This window comes from Crocodylus porosus, unplaced genomic scaffold, assembly GCF_001723895.1.
Source record: "Crocodylus porosus isolate Cpor-Errol unplaced genomic scaffold, CroPor_comp1, whole genome shotgun sequence".
Classification (NCBI taxonomy): Eukaryota; Metazoa; Chordata; order Crocodylia; family Crocodylidae; genus Crocodylus; species Crocodylus porosus.
This window is the reverse complement of record NW_017728925.1, coordinates 4,173,233-4,196,565: the sequence shown is the minus strand read 5'-3', so window position 1 is coordinate 4,196,565 and position 23,333 is coordinate 4,173,233. Positions and strand designations below refer to the sequence as shown.

General features: G+C 43.2%; 1 protein-coding gene across 11 annotated transcripts in view; it reads right to left on the bottom strand.

Annotated features, from left to right (window-relative positions):
- The window catches only part of EHMT1 (euchromatic histone lysine methyltransferase 1), a 154,321-nt gene that overhangs the window by 51,348 nt on the left and 79,640 nt on the right, over positions 1-23,333 (bottom strand). For all 11 annotated transcript variants that reach the window (XM_019540600.1, XM_019540598.1, XM_019540602.1 and 8 more), the window contains 5 exons: positions 17,944-18,500; positions 5,724-5,901; positions 3,480-3,616; positions 2,583-2,771; positions 1,788-1,868 (listed from right to left, as the gene is read on the bottom strand). In XM_019540600.1, the coding sequence (XP_019396145.1) occupies positions 1,788-1,868; positions 2,583-2,771; positions 3,480-3,616; positions 5,724-5,901; positions 17,944-18,500 (1,142 nt within the window). The remainder of the gene's footprint in view (positions 1-1,787; positions 1,869-2,582; positions 2,772-3,479; positions 3,617-5,723; positions 5,902-17,943; positions 18,501-23,333) is intronic.

Below are 23,333 nucleotides of genomic sequence, written 5' to 3'. Positions count from 1 at the left end.
GAGAAAGCAAGGTCAAAGAATAATGCCTTGCACTTGGAGTAGAAGGTGGTGAGCTCTGTGACAGTTCTCAGGGGACTTCATTCCACAATATCAGGCCAGCCCTTGAAGAAGATGCAAAGTATTGGCAGTGCACACAGCCTAATCACATTCATTACAGCCAGAGCATCTGGCACTCTGGGAGGCCAGTCTCTTCAGTGACATCTACAAAATCCAGAATGATTTATTTTATGCACAAAATGTGTGTATCCACCAAACTCCACACTAGGTTTTCAAAGCTACCATTACCACCAAGAGCGGGGTTTCCAGATCTTTTTGGTAGCCTTGAAAACCTTAATCTAAGTCAGGGGTGGCCAGGGTGTAATCCCTAATCTAAATCAGGGTGGCCAGGGATAACAAACTGCATGAGATTCCTGGGCAGTTTAAATGTGGTTCATGAAGAGCAAGGAAGTTAAATAAATACAGTTCTTCTTTCATTTTCTTCTGTTCTTGCTGGCGATTTAGTAATCAGTCATTTAACAACAAATTATGTTTTAAGGTGGGTTCAGCATGCAAATCATAGACTCTGGAACTTGCACATCTCAGAAGTTTTGTGACCTGGACATGGCTGAGAGTCACAGATTTTAGTTTGCAGGGTTAGGAAGTTCAGCCATTTCTGGTCTAAGGACATGTTCAAACTTAAATCAACAGTCTACTGAAGACCAATCCCATTCTCACTGAAATTAATTAAAAAAGTCTTGAACAGGAGCTTCCTCAGCATCCTCTCCAAAATACTTAGTGCCAGTCTCTACCATAGCACTGAAGCCATTCAAGCAAAACCTGGGACTGAACGTTTGCTCTCTGGGGCAGATTCAGACATCAGCTGACCAATAACAGGAATCAGCTAGAGTCAAAAGCTCTTTGCTGCCAATACTGTGCTCCAGCTGCTCAAATACAAGAACTGTCTGCAGCTCTAGAGTGCCTGCTGTTTCTTCTGTGCTGATAGCTGTTTGGGTGGAACAGCCATCTCTCAGACAGCCAGCTCCCAAATTCTACAGGTCATCACAGATCAGTTTGAAACAAATCTGTTTTGCCTTCAAATGAAACCAAGAAAACCAAATGTAGAAAGAGTAAGAAAAAAATTAAACTAATATTTTTTTCATCAGTGATTAATGATTTTAGATGCTTTCATTTTTGGGGGCCTCAACCAGAGAAATCTTAAAAGGGCCTGATTTTCAGGAAAAAAAACAGGAGTCCTCAGCTTCTGAAAAACACTTCAGCTTCCCCAGGCTGCATCTCTTATCATTTTTAAATCTATAAACCTCTCTTGTGATGAGATAGCAAGCCTCTCATGGCACAATGAAGTAGAATGCTAAGTAAATGTGAATTTAACACTGGCTGGGTCAGTGGATTGGTGAGCATTTCCAACTGTGCCTGAAAAGGCAGGCTCACTTTCAGCTTATTAAAAGTGTTACAGTCTCAACGCCTGCTGACTCTGTATTTGAAGAACCTGAGAAGAAGCAGGAAATGCTCCCACTAACATTAAAATTAAACAGAAAGGATTTGACACCTTGTTGAAAACAGAAGACAAACAAAAGCTCATTAATTAGCATTAGAAGGCAATTAGTTTCATCACAGATTATGGTTAAAGCACCTATGGAAAACTGGTCTCTGTGTAGGTGGTTCAGTTTTGTTTCATAGCATGAGTTTGTCAAACAGACAGGAAACCATGGTGCTTCTCTCTCTCAGGAAGATTGTGAAAGGAAATGCACTGCCACCAGAGCAAAGGTGCACCTTGCTGCTTGGCTTACCAAGTCAGACTCATCTCCATCTTCCTCCTCCTCCCCAGATTCTCCAGACTCTTGATCCTCCTCGGACTCACCATCTTCCATCTGTAGTCAATGTTCACCCAAGAAAAGAATCAGGCATGGCAAGTATTTCAAATAAAACTGCCTTCCCAGACTTCATAAGGTGTTGGTCATTTCCTTGCAACACATCAAGCATTACTCCATGCTCCAACCAGAGTGTAAACAGAACTTGCTTCCCAAAGACAGAAATAACACACTAACTTGAATATCCCCACTGGAACAGACTGAGGGGCAAACGGTCTGCCATACAGAAAACCTTTCTACCTCCACGTGAGAGTCAAAGCCTTAGCAATCACTGAGAAACCAGGTCTACTTCATGCCTACGCCACCTGTTTGCCTACAGTCCATGGTGCTCCAGCAACTTTTGAGGGGTTACAGAGAATTAATGGCTCATTTGGGATTTTTTAATTGCTTTTAAGAGAAAGCCTTATGCTTCAGGGCATAAATAAGCCTACAAATGAAGACGGTTAGGAAGAGGGTGCTTGCACCGACGACCCACAAAGCAACTGGTTTTGGCCACTATTTGGAGTGAGGACACCACAGTAGGACAAGGCTTCTAATTTCAACATTCTTACTGTAAGCAAGCAGCAGCAGCAGGTGGCATCTAAAGTGATAAACCCAAGAAAGCTCATCCCCTCTTGAAAGCATTTTTATTCATCTCTATTTTCCCTGCCCTATCCCCATACATAAAAATCTTCCTTCTGGCTCTTTTATTGTCACTTGATGGCATGCAAATACCTTTCTGGAATTGTCGGCATCTGATGCACCCTCTTTAGAAATCCTGTTATCCTCTGTGGGAAATGCAGCTGGCTGTTCAACTCCATGTTCATCATCTTCTTCCAGTTCATCAGAGTCTTCCTCTTCAGAGTCTACCTCAATGCTCTCCCCATTCACATGAGGGCTGCCATCACTTAGGTCCTTTTCACTCTGAAACACACCCAGAAAAGTAAACCATAAAGGCAGCAGCATCAGCTCATTTTACCAAACAAGTAAATCTAACCTCAAATGACCTTATCCCTCTTTGTAGCCGGACACCTTTTAAGTCTACTCCTGGAGACAGCTGAAGGTATTTCCCATCAGAGCCTATGATGCTGCAATGAACTTAGCCTGCAGGACTGCCACGTATGATCTAACCTGGCCAGCCTGAAGAATGAGGGGCCAGAATTACTCACGCTGGCTTCAACATGACAGTACAGAGCATTACTGACTGGGCTCCCAGTTAGCCCTGGTGCTTACCAGTAATAACCATGAGTGAAGAGTAACGAGTTCAATGAAAGCATCTACTTTTATACTCAATCAAAAAGCCAAATCCACTTTATAATACTGAGTTTGTTGGGAGGGTTTCTCCCAAAGGAACAAAACAAAAATCAGGATTTCCAAAGTGCTCATTGTTGAGCTAATGGCACCCAAAGGCAAAATTTCTACTTCCTGGGCTGCTGTGAATGCCACTCTTGGCTTTTAGAGAGTCTGCCATTTTGCTTTGTAGCCTCCTCAAATACTAACACTTGGGATGGCTCTCCTGAAGACTCTAAGGCAAAAAAAAGCATTTCCCCCTCAAGAATTCCCCAGATTCAGGCAAACCACTGACAAAGTGGAAGATGAAGCTTGGAAAGGGTTTATTAGTTCATCCCTCACCTTAGCACCTGCAGAGGAATGAGTTATGCTCTTAAACATCTCAATCACCGTTCTCTGTTTTAACACTTTGGTCTTTTTCTTGGGAACCAGGCTATAGGTTCCCATCCTTCGTTTCTTCTTCCGAGATACTGCAGCAGCTGTGTAAAGGAAAAAACCCCAAAAACAGATTCAGCATGAAAAGAAAAGGCAAGCAAACAAGTAAATCAAATGTCTGCCTATTAATGTCTTCAGCACCCAAGGTATGTACCGTATTTACCAAAATGTACAGACTCTAGAAGGCAGAGGTTACAGACAGGTTGCACTTAAAGAGTTTTCACTCACCTGCTCAGTGGGCACGTCTGCATGTGCATTAATGTGCCTTTGCCATGACACATTAAGTTTAGTACCTCTAATATAAGGTACTACATAAACACGCAGTAGCAAAGGCATATGTCTTTTTATGACCAATTCTGCTGTGCATTAGCACAGATTTTGCTATGACATGCTAATGCTCAGTAGAATTAGTCTACTGTACATGAAGCATCTCATGTAGATGTGCCTAGTATAAATTATCTTCCTCTATCTAAAAACTACTCTTGGCCACTGCTTCATTCAGCCCAAAACCAATGAAGCTGGACATCCTCCCAGTAAAGGCTCAGAAATCTTGTTCCTTATATAGACATAATACCAGTGTCTGTGGGAGTAGAGGAGCAACTTCAGTAAGGGCTTCAGGATCGAGTCATAAGTTGTCTATCCAAAATTCACACACTGGTGGCCAGTGGTACAGAACTGACCTCAGGATGCAAAACAGCCTCATCCTTGTAATATAAAGGCCCAGCCCTAAATGCCTTGCTCACTCCAAAGCTTCCCAAGGAGTCGATAAGAATTTGGGTTGTGAAGACAACAGGATCTAGCTCTCTTAGGTATTAAGGTTCTCACTTTAGGACTTGGAACTGAAACTTCATTCCAACCCTGTGCAATGAGACCCACTTATACTTACAGTAATGCCTACAAACCTGTAAATAACAAACTGGCAGCTGCTAAAATAATATTAGACTGAGATTTCCAAAAATACTCTAGTGATTCAAAAGAAAAAAGTTCCTACAAACAGTTAATGAGACATCTGCTCCTCTGAAAGTCCCAGCCCCTACATGTAAATCGGTAAGCACATTGGACCAGATTCCCACCTCTCAAATGCTGGTGTAAATACAGTAAAGCCACTGAAATACAGGGACTTTCTCTAGTATAGCACTAAACGTGCAGAGAAATTCTAGCCCGAAGGAGGCCACCAAGAACTTTTTTCCAGTGATGGTTTAATGTACAATCTTTCTAGGCCCTAGTTACATCAGAAAACCAATTAACCATGGCTGAATCATGTTCCAACATACCTATGATGGCATTAGCATATATACTATAATTATGGCTCAGCCTAAGGTGAGAACCCAGAAGGTAAACTAAGGCAGTTCTAATCCCAGTCCTGGCCTGATACAGGTACTAAGATCCAGTGTGACTCGCTCCATCAAGAGGGTTTGTCTACGTTTCAGAAGCCTTCTGAAGCTTCACACTATGAACAATGACACTGTCCAGAACTTCAACAGTGCAGGAGACCAAGTCCCCACTTCCACACACTCTTCCAACTGGGTCACTGGGGTCTCCAGCTCCTCAGAGGGCAGCTTTCTTGCCTGGATTTAGGAATTTTCCCCTGGCCAGGTACAGGGCCTTTTAGGGCCTCATTTATTCTCTTTCCTTCATGTTAAGGGGGCCAGTGGATCTCACTGTAGTTATCCAGCTAGGGAAAAACATGGTTCTTTAACAGCAAATACATTTTTCTCCCTACAGAGCCCAGAGCAAATGAACAATATTCTAATATAGCCTGATCACAATCCTGATTACAAAATTAGCATCTGCAATGTAAATGAAGGCTCAGTTACAACACTGAAGATAAGATTGGCTCTCTCTCCCCTAAAAATTTCCCATCACTGCAACTCCACTTTCCCACCATTGCAACTCCACTCCACTACTACTAAAGGCAGGAGCAGTCATGTCAACAGGCTTCAGGTGTCTTAACAATTCAACTCAGAGAGAATCAAAGTAAAATTATTTAAATAACTGGCGTCCATGAGAGTCTGATTTTCATTACTATGGCTGCTGATGCTAGTTATAATAGCAAATATACAGAGAAAAAATAGATAGCAAGACTCAGCCCTCAGTTGTCTCTTCTCACATATAATAAAGGAGGTATCTTTTTAGCTCTCCTCATTTTACCCGTCTGTGATTTTGTGGTGGCCATATAGCTCTGGTTCTGAGGTAGCAACTGATGAAGGCCTGGGAGAGGGGGCAACGGCGCTGGCTTCCCAAACTCCAAGACACTTTTGTTGCCTTCTTCCTTTGATTCTTTTTGATCTCTGGCATCTCTCCCTTCTTTGGGGTCTCTATTTGCATGCTGGAAGGAGGAAAGAAGAGAAAAATTAAAACATTTAAAATGAGTCCTTGCATCCAGATTAAAGGTTGCTAGATATATCAAAAACAAACAGACAACCAATTTAATCCCCACCCTCCACACAAACACACTCCCACATCTGAAGATGGGAGTGTGTATCCAGAAGTAATATTTTAGATTTCCATCCTTAGCTGTCATATCCATGCAATATTGCTTTGTCTAATGCCTACAACATTCTCTCAAGCCACTTGTCCCTTGATGACGGCTTCCTTTTAAAGCATAGGACCGTACAGAAGAGAGATAGCTCATCCAAAGCAACTATGATTTAAAAAAATAGAGTAGATGCACAGGCATCTGATCACCTCTGGAAGAAACAAGCTAATGCAACACATCTGCCTGTTCCCTGAAATGGAGTCAGTGTAGCTGACTTACTACAGCAACAACTCTCAACGAGTGTGCCACAGCACCCATGTGTGCCCTGAGATCCTTTCAGCAGTGCTGCAGGGTACTATGCAACACAAGTAATATGTTAGGTGCGCAAACACGTTTCACAAGATAAACCCAGAGATTTCAAATGGGAATTCATAATGTTTACGTACATTTTGATTTCTTGTGATCTAAGTTCTCTGCAACAAAAGAATTGCCCTATTATTTTTCTGTAGTTAAAAAACGAGGGAGAGAGTTTCTGAGGGGTGCCTGACTTCTAATAAAGTTGAGCACCACTGCATTAGAAGGTGAATTTAGAAAGGCAACAGTCTCCCACAGAACTATTTTACTAGGGCTTTAAGGAAGATGCATAATATTGGGAGAGGCTTCTTCTGTGTTTGTACAATGCCTAACACAATGAGTAGGATTTTTAGGTGTTACCACAACATAAATAATAAAAATAGAAGAAAATAAGGCATCTTCATTGTATGCAACTCTTAAGCGCACATCTCAAGTGCTCCGTCTACTATGGCTGCACTGAAACATAGATATAGGAGGTATTTTGGATACCTGTGGCAATCTAGTTGTAGAAGGGTGGAGCTCAGGTTGGACTGTGAACACCATCCAAGAAGTATGTGCCCAGCTTCTTGGGCTGATTTTGCAACCTTAGCCAAGCCACATGCTGTTATGGCTAGATGGCTACTATTTCCTGAGCTACTTATTTTGCAGCTAACCCATGTACATCCGTGAGATGTGCGAGACTTTTCTAATGCTACAGAAGAGACTTAGAGCCAACATCCCTAATAGAGCCTAATTGTTGTCCTACAACCTATGCAGTTATTGACCTCAGGGCAGAAAGGATACAAATGCCATTCTGATTTGACAGAATTTTACACTAACCTTAGCCCATTCAAACCTTCTGTGTCTCTGTTTACCCAGCTGTCAAGTGAGCTTGATATCAAATGGCCTTATGGAGAGGCCTTATGGTAGATGAAGGGTGCTACAGAAATCCTACAACCCTGTTATTGGATTGTTACAATGTTTTGAGGCTGTTTCATATGGGAAACAAAAAATTACGAACAAAAGCTGAAAGCAGCTACACAGAAAGAGAGAGAGAGAGAGAGAGAGAGAGAGTGGGGGGCTGTAAGCCCCCTTATCTCCTTGCTACCCCCATCAGACTTGGATCAGGGATCCATTTTCAGATACTGCTTTCAAGTAATGTGAACAGATGAAAAAACTGGAAAAGAAACTGGTTATTCTAATCACGGCCAGCCAGAGGAGTATTACATGTAGACAGCCAGGCACTGGCCATAACCTATTAGGCCAGAAGCAGGTGTTATAATGCTCAAAACCATCCTGAAAAAACAAAAAAAATAAAACAGGCCACAAAACTTCATCCAGCCATTCCCCTTCATCAAACCCATTACTTCAGACTGAGCTAAAGGGTCTACTTTAGAGGGCTATCTGTCTTGATTTAAAGCTAAAGTAATGTCATATACTATTTCTCTTAGTTAGCTGCTCCAAGGATTAATTATTCTGTTAAAACATTAGATGTTTTATGCCTTTCCCTGCTAAAGTAAATATCCCATTATCATCAAAAATACTCTCCAGACATAGGTGCTTACAGACAAGTCATGTCACCTCTTATTTTTTTATTTGATAAATTCAACAGACTGAACTGCTCTAGTTTCTAAAGGCAGGTTTTCTAGGCCTCAAATAAATCCCGTGATCCTTCCCAACCACCTTTTATCATCCAAAATATGGACACCAGCACTTCCATCTGTGTTCCAATAATAGTCTCGGCAATGTGATATATGCCCACTTGATATTCCCAAGGATCTCATTAATCCTTAGACCCAGGATCACAATGAAAATTCCTATAAGAACTCCTAAATCATTGAAAAAAAATCACTGCTTCCCACACCAGAGTCCCCCACCACACAGAAAGACTGCATGTACAGCTCATATTCTTTGCCCTTAACCCTTGAGAACTGGTGACCAGATCTTTGAGGGAGTGAGGCAAGGCACTGTCAGGCTCAATAAAGACAGAAAAATACTATTAGCTACATATTTTTGTAATCGGATCCTTCCTGATGCATGGAAGCTGTTGGCAAACAGTGACTTTCAGTAGCAACTGCTGCAGAACAATTTGGAGATTTAATTAGGTCTGAAGTCATGTCATTCCAGAGCCTATGGAAGTCCCTGAATCTGATACATGGAGGCTTGTTCAGCGATGCTGAACACATAAAAAGGATTCATATGTTCAGGTGCTACTGGTTCCCTCGAAGAAGCCTGAGGGAGTAAGAAAGAGCTCAGCAGCCCTTCAGTGAGGACCATCATACACAGAAAAGGTCTGTGTTAAAAGGTTAAAACCAGGCTTGAAAACAAGGACGCTTTCCTTTTGCTCTTTCCAGCCTCAGCCAGATGACTAGGAGGACAAGTGCAACTGAAACAGTGCCAGCCTCTGCTCTCCTTATAAAACTAATGAGCAAACTCGTTACACAGATGTCATGAAATCCACATCTAGTCCATCTACCACAGACCAGTAACATGTGCGTGTACCCTAGAGCAGTTTCTTCTTCTCTATCCAGTCCAGGTTTCTAGAAAAAAGGCTTTCGCCTCTTTCCTGCCAAGATTGTCTGAGCCTGTTGCATCTCATTTTTAGGGAGTTTCCTTGAATAGTAAGCCTAAAATATCTTTAACCTCATCTGGTTATTCCAGGATATACTCAAACAATCCTACCCTGCAAACTTATTCCAGTGCATCCTTCACTGCCTCAGCCACAACAGGGCATGCGTGGGTGCTGCACATGATAACCCGCTCTTGCTTAATAGAGGAGTGTGGCAGGGGGAGGGAAGCAATAAACATGAGACCAGAATGGGGTCAATGTGGGTCTGGATTATGTTGGAAAACAATAGACAACATTGTTTGTGGGGGGAGGAGAAATTGCAACATGACCTACCAGAGAAGATCACCCTTCCTAACTCAACACAGCTTATCAGCAGAGAACAGAAGTAGCAGTATGGATCCCACTGGAGTATCAACCGATCCTTGGTGGGGTGGGGGCAGATCTCTATGACTGGGAAGCCCTGTGGATGAAGCTCTATGTCCTGAGCAATGAGTAGCACCAGACCTACTAATTTCTTACCCTTTCCTTCCTCTGCCCTGCTCAGACTATCTTCTCTGGTGTCAGCACAGATCAGGCCATGTGCATCTCTACACTGGGAACCCCTTTGCAAAGGGTTTTCCTGTCCGCTTTTGCACAAGTTCCTTCTTCCTTGGAGGCTCTCTATTGCTACAACAGAGCTGGGTCTCACACACTGTGGCACTCCTGAGTATAACTGTGAAAGTCATTATTCAAGGCTTTGTACCAGGTAAGTATATCTCTCTCTTCCTTTCTGATCAAAAAGAAGTGACACTATGGCTCTCAGTTCTGGCTAGAAGCAGAGACCATTCCAGGACATTTCAGAGGGAAAAGCTGATTTTAAACTCCACACGTTCAACTACAGTTACTACTGGGGAAAAACAAGCTCAGACAATCAAGGCTTCTACTGCAGAACAGGCAGGACAGGTACATGGGGCCTAGCTACTAACCAAACCTGTTGCAACTTGCCTTCCCCGTGTTCTGGAAGAACTCTTTTTTAAGCCAACTTGGACTCCAGGGACCACTTACTAATTGGTTTTTCTGAGGACAAAAGTACCCTGACATCCTTCTAAGCTCTTTTCATAGAGGCTGCCAAACTTGACTTTCTGTAGCTGGTAATGATTTTCTGCCTGCTACTGGCCTGGAGCAGGATCTGAACTGGAGACCTAAAGATGAAAAACTTTGCAACTCATGAGCAGAGTAAAAAAAAGTATCAGTAGAAATCCCTGAAGATTGGCCATCTTTACCCCCATGTGGAAGAGTTCAAAGGTTACATCCAATTTCATACCCCATGAAGATGGAGAAATGAAAGGGGAGAGACTCTCAAATATTAGCCACGTGGTGGTTAGCCTTTTACTAGCAAAATATCCACCCGGCCAATTTGTTACTGGCAAATCCAAGCATGTTTCTGCCTCATCTCTTCAAAGTCCAGATTCTTCTTCAGGCAGCTGGAGAGACTTCAGCTGTGGTGAAATGTTTTGGACTAATAAATCTGGAGCCTCCAGTTTACACCTGCCTGGACTAGGCTGGCTGGTACCAGCAATCTGGAAGTCAGAATCTCTATACAGGTTTCCCTTGCCAACCGCGGGGATTAGGTTTCAGAAAGTACCCATGGTTGACAAAACTGTGGTTGGTAAAACTAAAGGCTTATGGGGAGAATGGGGCTAGGGACTCCAATACAGTACAGTTTAGCATATAAAAATAATTTTTACTTGCCTTTAATACACAGGGTGGTCAACCGGGCATAGGCATACCCCTAGGGGTACTTAGGTTATAGGGGGTATGCGCCAGCAGGCAGGGACAGAGTGTGCCCAGGGTACAGCAGCAGTGTCTCCCCTGGTGCATTTGGCTCTTAACTAGGGTGGCCATCATAGAGGACAGTCTGGTTGTCCTCTATCGATATAAAACCAGACTCTATTTTCTTAAAGAGAAAAATAGAGGACATAAAGGCATCCAGTTTTATATCAATAGAGGACAGAGTAGCAGAAAACCTGAATGTCCTCTCTGATGGCCACCCGACTCTTACCCGGGGGAGGGAGAAGGTAAGGAGAGGGGAGGGATGCACCAGCTGGCCCCACGCAGCACACTGCAGTGCTTCCCCACCCCCACCCATCTGAATGGCCGGGTGGGAGCGGTGCACGATTGGCTGGTAAATAGCCCACAGATGGGTCCCTGGCTGGGCCAGGCCATGATACAATCTGAGCCTGGTGACAGCGGGAGCTACCCGCCTGCACCCCTGGACGAGCCGCCAAGCTTGGATTGTCCCGCGACCTGGCCTGGCTGGGGCTGCTGCCTTGCACGTGGGACTAAACTGAGGGCAGTGGCATAGGGCTGCACCCCACAAGCCAACGGCAGGCACAGGACGCACATCACTGGGGCAGTGGCAGGCGAGGAGATCCCCGCACGGCTTCTCTCCTCCCTGCCATGCAGAGCTCTGCTCCCTGCTGTCGCAAGGGAGGGAAGCAGGGTGGCAGGGAACAGCAGCAAGTGGGCCTGCTGTTCCCTGCCACCGCAGGTAGGGCAGCTCCCTGCCCCACTGAGCACCTTCAGCTGGGTGGGGACCACCTCTGGCTGGAGGAGCAGGGGCTGTGGGGGGGAAAAGGAGAGGCATGAGCAGAGCCAGGGAGTTGGTGGGCTGATGCGCAGCCATGGAAAACCGTGGGTACTCAAAACTGTATACTGTGGTAGCCAAAATGGTATACAGCATATTAACAGCGGATACTCAAAACTGTGTTTGGCAAAACTGTGGTTGGCAAGGGAAACCTGTACCTCATTTGCAGGGCACCTACCATCAAGTGGCCCACTTCACTTTAAGTTTTGCACACTGTAACCTAATCCTGTGTAGGCAGGAGATTAGTACAGAATAGGACTGAAATAGGCCAGCAGAGCTGAACTGTACTGAATCCACTGCATTTTCATTATTCTTCTGCAACAGGCTTTATCTTAAAGGTGAGTTACAAACATGCAGATAACTCTGACTCTGTCCTCATGTACAGCTCACAGTTCAAGATCAATGGTCAGGTTGCTCTCATAACACACTAATTCTGGGCTGGATATTTAGCTTGTTGGGGCAGATCTAAACATCAGGTCTTCTCCAACACCACAAAAGGATTACAGTTTCTAAAACAGCCCCAGGATCCATTAAAGTCCAGGGCGTTATATCAGGGACAGGACTAAAAGGACAGGGAAGGAAAATGGTTTCTAACTTCTGTAAGAAAAAGTTACTCATGAGTAATCAGTTACTTTGTAAGAGGAGCTACAAATTTACTCTTTCATGGAAAGCACTGTGGAAGATAGCCAGGAAGTCAAAGCAATACACTGAAAGTCGCACATGGACTTCAAGATACCCATTGTCTAGTCACAGAGGATGCAGGACTACAAAGATCTTTAATGTACGCATCAGGAGACCAGCTGAGGAAACTACTTAAGTTGGAACAGAAACACACTTTTAAGGGATTCGCAGTTAAAGATCCATTACATGGCTGAATGGAAATGCTGTCCGTAGTTTAATGGATCGACTGTGCATTTATTATGAGCATGTAGGTCCCTTAGAATAGTAGAGGAAGTTATTAAAGATGGCAAAAGATGGAATACTCTGCATATTTCCAGAGGCAAAAGCCTGGCTAATTAAGCTCTGTGTCAGTGTGGCAGACCGCACATAGCCCTCTGCCAATAACACAGCAATTAAGAGGCCCTTCATTACCAACCACGTTAGCAGCAATGAAAGAACACTACACCAAAAATACATCCCTCTGTTAGTGAAAACATACTGGCAAGCCTCCTGTAGCACACATCACTTAATAACAGAGGAGCTTTAGAGCACTCATCAGCACGACCCCATCATTCATCCCCAACATCCAATATGGCTTTCTACAGCTTACGAGTATGAGCTCTCTTCTACACTGTGCTGCACATCCCATTTATTAATAAAGTAAGATATTCTAGGGAATTTCACTCAATTCCGTGTTCCTGGCCTTGAGAACACGGATTAGCCAAAGACTCACCCGAATAGCCAAATGGGGGAAGTCCGGAGACCACACTCAATACTGAGCACATCTTCTTTCATTTCCCAGATACTGTGACATGGAAGAACAGGGAGATTCCTACCTAATCATTCACAAGAAGCAGCCCCCAACTTGATCAGCCTCTGAGAAACGACTTTGCCATGAGTTATGTGAAATATTGATTCATCATAAGCATTTAACTGCATCAAAAAATTTCCTTCTCTAAAGTAGGAAGGCTATTAGAACTACACACTTAAGTTGGGATTGGCACAGAAATACCATTATATTTACAGAAATTCAAACATGATGGGGAGGGTTTTGACATGAGTACAAATATAAACTTGGTAATTGTATAGACAAGAACATTACAACACAAACCAAGTTCTGATCTCTGGCCATACCAGACAAACCACAGCACTGGCACACTTGGACTTGATCTATACACAGAGGTGCAATTATATATGCATTTTGGTAGAGTCGTACAGACCTGTATGTGGACACACATCTGTATAAACTTGATTTACACTGGTTTAGTCTATGTCACAAGCCAAACCAACACAAGACATTTTTAAACCAGCAAAAGAGTGACCATGCAAAAAGCTGCATGGGTTTAAGCTTAAATAAGTTCACCATCTGACTTGGGCTCTTTCAACACTGCACTCAGAGGGGTGATTGCAGTACACGAAGACTGAGAGGGAATTTAACAGCAGCTTTCAACTACCTGAAGAGTGGTTTCAAAGAGGATGGAGCTGAACTGGTCTCAGTAGTGGCAGATGACAGAACAAGGAGCAATGGTCTCAAGTTGCAGCAAGGGAAGTTTAAGTTAAATATTAGGAAAAACTCTCTCACTAAGAGGGTAGTAAAACACTGGAAGGGGTTACCCAGAGAGGTGGTGGATACTGCTTGAGGGGTTTTAAGACTCGACTAGACAAAGCCTTGGCTGGGATGGTCTAGTTGGGGATGGTCCTGCTTTGTGCAGGGGGTTGGACTAAATGACCTCCTGAGGTCCCTTCCAACCCTCATTTTCTATAATTCTATATACATGCTTGTTGGGGTCCCTGGATATAAACTCTGATGTGTAACCAGCACTGAAGCCTCTGTAACCACATCTTTGCTGCTAAAGTTACCCATACTAGATCAAAGCTAAGCTGCGTATGGCTGTCTGTACTGCAATCACACCTCTGAATGAACAAAAGGCATTAGCAACGGCTGCAAAGTAAAGATGGAGGAAGCTACCTGCACATTAGCCACTTCCACATGGGGTGTTGTAGCTGATCCACTGTAAATTCACGAACTGGCTTAGAACAAAGTAACTGCTCCAACGAGCCCAACACTACAGTGAGCTAAGAGCACTTGGCAACTGAATGGAAGCATTCACACAGAGGTATCTTATGCCTTAACCTATGTGCATTGGCTTCACCTAATTTACTGATTCGCTTTGACTTCCCCAAATGTCCCTATGTAGACAGTTTTAAAGTCAAGCTGGTGCAACTTCTGTACTTAGGAAAGGGCCTCGTAGGATTTAAAATCAGGCATCACCTTTTCCTCCCTGTCTATTCTCTCTACAATAGGATGGGGATGGGGATGGGGATGGGGATGATGTGTGCATGGTAGAAGGGTTGTTACATGCACTTCATTTTCCTTCAGAAGCGAACACTCCTTCTGCTCTCATAGAGCGTTTCACCTGCAAGACAGATAACCTCCTTAATCGAAATGTCCTGTACTCTCTCAGCTCCATCCCCAGCAAAATCAGAGCGTATAAGAGGGCTGGAAAATCCAAGAGTCTAACTAGCCACTTGCCTGTAATTCTCTACTCTCTGAGCATGTGCGTTGAACAGCACAGCATGGAACAGGTTCAGCAAACAGCAGCAGTAAAACTTGGTAACAATGCAACAAGCACCACTCTGCAGGAACAAGAGCACCTTTTGTCTGGGAACCTTCAGTGACCTATACCATCATCCCAGCTTTAAAGAAGAAACTATGGGACAAAAAAGGAAAAAGTGACCTGCCCAAGATCACTCAGTAAGCCAGTTTCAAGAACAGAACTTGTTTCTCCTTACTTAGCATCCTGGATCTGACCACCATACTGCATCCTGTGCTTCAGGACATAAAGTATGAGAAGGGTTTGTTATCAAGGCTTTTTGCCTCTCTTAGAGATGTCAGCCTGAGATTAAGCCCCCTGGAGTTTTGAAATTTTCATCCATGGAGCTCTTCCCCAAAAAGCCTATGAGCAACAGAAGCATTTTCAGAGCCTAAACATGCAACAAACCTTCCTTTTTTGCTGATTTCCTTCTTTCCTTGGGCTTTCATGCAATTTGACAAGGTTGTAAGTGGACTGAACATTAAAGAAAAGAGCAACAGTGCTTCCCACCTGGAGAAAAACATGAACGGACAATACTGACTCTGTGTTGTTACCTTGCCTAATCAAAGTGGATGCAAAACCTCAACAAAGGCCACTATTTCAATACAATCTCAAACCAGGGCTCTAATGATAAAAATCTTCAGCTGTTTCTGGAATAGGTTCCCAGGCAGAGAAACACTCAATCTAACTGCACTTGTGAGAAAAAACTATCCCCACCCTCTCCTGGGCCTCTCAAAGACCAACCAATTTATACGGTTATCTCCAAAGGGTAAACACTTATTTCCTGGGATATTTCATCTGCTACCCATCTGCTTTACTTTAATCAAGTGGAAAAGGCAGGTGTGAATGTGGAGTCTGATGCTTTAAAAGATGCTGACATACCGTGGGGAGGGGGTCATGAAGTAGCTTGAGAGGAATAACTGAGAAACTGAAAAAACATGAACTACTTATGTTTTATGCTATCCTAAAGAGAATTACATGAAGGCAAAAGCTGGTGGGGGAAGAAGGGGAAGATAAGTAATTATTATGAAAGTTAAACAGAGCAGTTATTTCACTGTCTATAGAAACAAAATCAACATTTGAAAATCCAGGATTCAGACTCCAATACAGTAGCTTAAACATCATGCTTATCTTGGCAGAACTGTGTATTTTACTTCTCTCCCCACTGAAACCAAAAGGAGAAATGGACACTGGATTGTCAGGGATACAATTACAGAAAATGTGGTACACACGACTGCTTGCTTATTTTGGGGGCGGAAAAACAAGTGTGCATGTAAATGTCCAAAACAGCCACATGCACAAGCAAATATCTTTTGTGCATGTAAATATGCCATGCCATTCCTGGCAGAAGTTGCAGGCCGTTTTCTAAAACAGACTCTCAACCCTATCGGGTCAGATACAGTAGGTTATTTTAATTCAGAGTAAAATGAGAAAGAAAAAAAAACAAAGTGGGCAAGAAATGTGAGGCCCTGTCTCCTCACCTAGTACTAGTCTTTTAAAAGGAAAACTGACTCCATGTTCCTCTGTCCCAGGAGAACCTCTCCCTGTGAGGGTTCACAAGGGTCTGCATTGGTTCCCTACCTTAATCCAAGTGTATAAGGGGCCACAGTGGCAGACTGCAGAGCACTTCTGACTGCAATTCTTTGCTTGGAAAACATAGAGCTTGATGCTGCACTTTCATCACACCTGCATGCACAGCATCTGGCTTCCCTAGTCAAAAGCCCAAAAGGGAACAGGGGTGAGAGCAAGCGAACTAAAGTGCAATCAGGGGAAGGCAGAGGGGAAGCTAGTGGTTTGAAGGAATGATCTTGAAGGTATAGCAGGGGTGGTTTCTGCCCTTCTGCTGACACTAAGCACCCAAGAGGTTCATAATTTTGAAATGCTCTTTAGACTCCCACCTGCTTCCGGAAGCACAGGTGGTGCTGGCAACCAAGAGCACCTTCTGCCATCTGTGTTTGGCAAACTGCCTGGGACCTGTTTTTCTGATCCTTACCTCACCACAGTGATCCATATCTTTGCAACCTCTGAAAAAAAGATTACTGTTGTGTTGCAGTGATAGGACTGATGCCTGAGGATCACTTAGCATTTTTCTGTCTGTAGACTTTTGGTACCCAATGAGAAAATACTTCACCAACGTTTCAACAGCTGTCTTTTCTCTCCAACTTCTTCTGGCTGGGCTTAAAGATGCTGAACTTAGCTTTTAAACTCCTCTACTTGGGTACCGGCAACGAATCTGTCCTTCCCCCTATAATCAGCTATGAGAATGAAGATTATTTGGGGCCCCAGCTAACTGTCCCTAGATTTACAGCACTGAGGGGCTGGAGGCCAGTCATCTGCAGTGCCAGTCCCTCTAATCTGGTAGCCACTCATCTACTTGGTCCAACAGAGCCAGAGCTTACCAACATTTATGGCATAAAACAAAGCCCATTTCTACTCTTGGGGGTTTGCACAAAGGAGGAAGGAGCAAGACTGACGGGAAGGGAATGTTCCACTTAACCCCAATTCCATTTTTCATCTGGAAGAAGGAAGACCTGTATCCTTTACTAAGTGACAGACATGCACGCACTCCAAAGGGCACCTTCTATGATTAAGACCATTATATTAACATAAGTAAGAAACGTGGAGAATACCAGCCTGGTTAAGACAGCTGAAGGCAACAGTGATGCATAGCAATAAGTCCTAAGATGGGAACTTCTTGCTATGTAAAGATTCCTATCAGGCTTGGAATCTCACTAGTCATACATGATTTATCTTTGGGTTGAACTTGCAAGGATGAGACATGTTTCAGAAACAGCCCTTTGGATTTCAGTGATGGGCTTACGGTACAAAACAGACAACAAAAAAAGGCAATTAAATCTCCCTCATGGATCTGCTGGCAGAGGTAACTGATTAATGATGCATTTGAAAACACAAGGGGCAGCCCCATATCATGGGACATTTTAACACCTCTGCCTCTTGGGAGGAGGAAGAAACTCTGGTCAGTAGGCTACCTCCAAATGACACTTGTACACACATATTGAGGCTATACCCTGCCACCCGCCAGATGTTGAATACGTAGAAAACCCAGTGCAATTGCAGTACAACAACTGACTGCAGTACATATACTTTACCAGGCTAGGGGTGGGTTTAGGCATGGTCTTCCGTGCTCTGTGGACCTTGATTTCCGCATTAGCAGGGGTGGCTTTCTTAGCATCCACATCCTTACTTCCCTCCCCGAGCTTGGCTGGCATTGTGGCTTGCATCTGAGAAAAGGTGCCCGTAGTTCTCCCTTTGCTTGCCCCTCCCGGGAGGGTTTTCGCAGCATGGCCCGTGAGAGAAGCAAAGGTGCTGGTAGTCCTTAGTGGCTGCTCCTGTGCCATCTGCTTAGTTAAAATATATCCATTACTCCCAGTTACAGAAGTCTGTGTGAAGTCATTAGGTTTCATGTGGTTTTGTTTCCCAGTCTCACCGTCTCTCTCAGAAATGCCATTCTCTGCTATCCTATTTAACTTAGTACTGGAGTCCTGCTGGCTCACTTTTGTATTGTCCTGAGTGTTTTTAGCTGGATTTGGGTGGCTACCAGCTTCGCTGCGCTCACAGGAGCCATTCGTTTCACCATCTACTGCCATTTTTGGTTCCCCTACTTGCTTTTCTGTGGCACTTTCATCTGCAGCCATGGCATTAAACCCTGGAGAAAGAGGGAGACAGAATTATCACACACACATTACTGAGACTTAAAAAGGAAGGCATGCCTAACTACAAGGCTAGGCATATCAGAACAAATCCCTCCTCCACCAAATAATAATAATAATAATAATAGCAGCAGCACTGCTTGCCACTTATCCAATTGGTCACTACTTTAACTACTTGGTTATTGGGGGCTGATCACCAGCTGGTATAAACTGGTATAGCTACACTGGAATCAGTAGAATCATGATGATTTGAATCAGCCTCAGATCTGGTCCTTTTCTTCTAACTAGACTGTCAAGGTGAAAATTGTCTTTACAGTTTTACCCAGAACTACATTTATGGGGCCATCCATCAATACCTTGCATGCCAAACAATGTTATCCAATCCTGCATTCCCATCTCAGGCAAAGATTTCTCTACAAAGGCCACTTTCCCAATACAAAAGCTTTGCTGGGCTAGTTGTACTGACAAACCTTCCTAGAATAGATGTAATAGGGCAAAAGAGCATCTTTCTCTGGCACCACTTCACTTGTTCAGTTAAGTGAAATAAGCAATACTTACAAATACATTATTTTGCCAATACAACTACATATATGCTAGAACTTTTGTTTTGGTACCTTTTATGCCCGAGCAAAAATTTATCAACCTAGCCAACACTGCTCTACTGCAAAACTTTAGGATAAAACCTAGACAGGGACAGTTTGTCTTGCCTACGTAACGAAGGGTTAAGAACCATCGTGTCATAGAAGAGATCACATTTGAGTAAGGATGAGGTTAAATCACTTTAAGCACCTTCCAGGCTAGCAACACTTATCCCATTCAAATTACAGTGAGATTCAATGCAAAAAGACTGAACTATAAATTCATTTACAGACAAAACAGGAAGGGATGTGTTAACATAAGAAGTTCTTCCCTTGTCTGACATCTCTCCCAACTATACAGCTGGACCAATAAAAAAAATAAGTTTTCAGCCCCAGGCAGAAAGGATCTAAACATGAACTTGACAGAAAAGTTTCTACCAAGCAAAACCAGCATCTCTCCAGACAACCAGAACTGATAACAATTCACTGGCAAATTCTCTTGAATGATTAAATCAAACTGTAGTTAGGGCTTCCTCATATTGTTTTCCTTCCAGAGGCCAGGCAGGAACAGAAGTATAGACAAAAATAACCAGCTTAACCTTTGCTTGCTTAGGCTGTCAGACCAGGTGGGTCTAATTTAGAGCTTGATTCAAAGTCAAAGTCAAATATCTATGAATCGAACCTGGAATTTTCTGAAGGGCTCATAGCCCAGGGGAGGGGCTGGAATGTCAACACAGCTCAGCACACTGAGTATCGGGCTGCTCTGAATCCTTTTAAAACCATTCAACCCCTGCTTTAGGCTATGGACACTTGAACATAGAGACAAAGCTGGAAGCATAAATGTGGAACAACTTGCAATGTATCAACTGTGCCCGACCAAGCAGGCTGTGCATTTGATAGAGTGAGACAATAGCCCAATTTGTCCAGGGATAAATTTGCAACTGTTGGCACAGGATGGCATCTCAAGGGCTGTGTCATATGTTCACAGGTTTAAAAAATAAAAAATAAAAAAAATCATAATAGATAACTGAACCCGATGCAGCAGATTAACCTGCTCATATGTCCTTGGCCAAGAAAAACCATGCCCACTCTTCTGCTTGGAGCAGAATTGGTATGGATATAAAGCACAGGGGTAGGAACAGGATTTTGGGACCCCCATAAAGGATTCTCATTCTTCCTTTTGATTCTAAAACTCTGCTCTGCATTCAGCTCAACTTTGCCTCGAACAGGTGTAACCCAGAGATTCACGCCAATATTTGATAGTTGAACTCTCCTCCCCCAAAGAAGATCCACCTTAGTACTTGTACTGTTCTCTGAACTTCCACTGTTTAGTACTCAGCTAGGATTTAAAGAGAAACACTGTTCCATAAGAATAAGCACTATTTGCCACTGGTTGATGCATGAAACTAGCCATAATATGGCTCGTAATTGCACCATGCCAGCCTCACCTAAAAAAAACCCCTCAAAAACAAAACAAACAAACAAAAAAACCCTCCCCCCTTTGATTGTTTCATGATGAAATCAATGGATATCTGATGTGGAAAGGGTCTTTATATCTTGATGGCAAGCAATACAGAGCTCTCCTCTTGGGATTCAGCACTGGCATTTTTACCTGGCAAGGAACTTCCATCAGTAATACCCTTCCTTCCCAAATAGAGGCAGCCAAGGCTTGTTATAGCTCCCCAGGTGCATACTGCCAGTCTAAACTATGGACAGCTGATTAGCTTTTAAAAATAGCTTGCCAATACTCTCTAGAGACTGTGCTTCAGTTAAGCAGCCTAATGGATCTCCAAGTAGAATTCAGTCAGAGCAACACAAATGGTTGCCACCTTAAGTAACCCAGGACAGTTTCCACAGATGCATTTTGACCTATAGAAGCTACAGTACAATGCACAAGTATTTATTTTAGCCAGCAATGACTCTGAAGGATAAAGATTATTTTTTGAACTATTCACAAAATCATTCAGGGAAAACTTAAAATTAAAGATCGGGGAGAAAAAAACCACAATCATGCATATTCCCTTCTCACTTCTTGTATTTCATATCTGGCATTTTAAATAAGGGTCTTGGGAGAGTTATTTCATTCTTCATTTTCAGTTGTTTTAGCCCTGGAAGGACTACTGAATTGCGGATGATCTGTGGGAGGCATCTGGCACCAGGGAAAATGAGACCCTAAACACAGGGTGGATTTAAGCTGCTGTGGGTTCCCACCAAGTCAGTCCAATAGCTTCTGCAGCTGATTATCTGATAAAACAATTTTGTTCTTTGTTCATTCAATTTAACTGCCACAACAGTGACCAGATCAAGACAGACTAGAGTGCTGCATTAGGAGAAAGAGTAGCTGCCTTGCTCCATAAAGCACATGGCCACATTATGAAAAAGTCACTATGCTAACATTAAAAAGCCACCTACATTTTCCTACTTCTAGTAAATGTGCAAACTGCAATCCAATTGGTTGTGCAACACCATTAATCTTTATAAAAAGCCAAAAAACTTTCCATACGCCCATGACTGAAAAACCTTACAAAGCAAAGAAAAATTGCCCTGGACTAACTGACTACACAGAATTCATGGAAATGGAAGAAGAATCAGACCCTTACAGCTTTCATCTCAAATCTGCTGCCATTCAGTGGGCAAAGCAAATTTACAGGGTTTCAATATTTGGTTTCTAGTGGACACCTGCCCACATGACAAAAAATTGCCATAACTTATTTCTCTTGCTGGTAATGTTAACAGAGAAGTGTAGGACTGAACATGAAAGGAGATTAAAACCCTCCCTGATCCCCCAGTCAAATTTGAGGCACACTAGGGAGGAAGCTTGTATTGCAGCTGCCTCTGACACACCTGCTCTGGGGTGAGGGGAGAAAGTCAATCTGGCATCTTTCATCTGCACAAAATGATAACAATCAATAATGTATTGCCTAGATAAGAAAAAGCTGACCATTTCCTACAAAGTTGTTCTATACACTGCACAGATCCTCTACGAGAGGCACAAAGACTGTCTAGCATGAATGCATTCAGGAAACTCTATAGATTTTCTCAGGATGCTACGTGAGCATCTAACTAAAAAGACCCCCCTCTAAGACCTACTTTACGTCTATCCCTAAACTACTTAATAAGACATGGTAAAATAATTAGGTAAGTCACCTTTTATGGGAGACCTGGTGATAGAAACTTATTAATTTCCACACAAGTTCAGATTACTGGTCCATCTGGTCTGGTATTCCCCCTCTGGCTATGATGCAGCACTTTCTCCCAACCCAGCAAAGCACATTCTTAAGCATCATTGAAACCTGGGAATCTTCACCCTGCGCCTTCTGTGTGACTAGACGCCTTGCTGAATGGAGATGGATTTGAGCACGTGATAAAATGTTTTGCTGAACTGAGACTTCTGATAGAGGGCAAGATTAAAAGTTTCAAGGGGAGGAGCAGGAAACCCCATAGAAAAAGACAACTACTAAATAAGAAGTCAATAGCACAAGGTCCCTGCAAGCCCAGACAATTAAATTTAGGGTTTATGGCCTAAAGCAGCAGTGCCCAATTAATCTGGCCCCTGTGGACCCAAGAAATTTGGTGCAGGAAAAGCAGGAGTATTAGTGTCACAGCTCCAGGAACTGCAGCAATTAATGCCACCACTGACCCCCAACCACCAAGTTTCCTGACCCATGGGGAACCCGGTTGTATGAATATGGCTTACAAGCTGTTTTCTGGTCACCACCACCCTACAGCATGAGCGTTCCCATTCTGTGTGATTTTTTTCTGTCTTCTATCATATGCCACTATTTCAGTGCTGTTACGGTCTTGGTCTGAATGGTATCTTGCAGCCATAAGTTCTGTAAATGCCCTTAAACAGATCTTAAAAATGAGGTGGTTTTTTTTTTTTAATTTTGTAGTGTGTTGTCTTTCTCGGTTTCATTAAATGTCTCCCTGCTCTTCTATTAGGACACATGCAGAACAGAAACATGCATCCTATGTTTTATCACATTTGGCTTTCTTTGTTCCCAGCTAAGCCAGCCAGTCCCATATTTTCAGTCTCTTCTTGTATGGACTCTTCTGAGGCCCCCGATCATTTCCTTCACCCATCTCAGAACCACATCTGTTTGTTTGGGGGGGGGGGGGGGGGTGTTTTGTCTGTTTGCTTTAAGATAAGGCAACCAGACCAAAGTGCATTATTCCATGAGAGGGTAAACCTTTAATTTATAGTCACATCCTAATATTTTCTCTATTTGTCTCTACTCCTTTCCTTAAGCA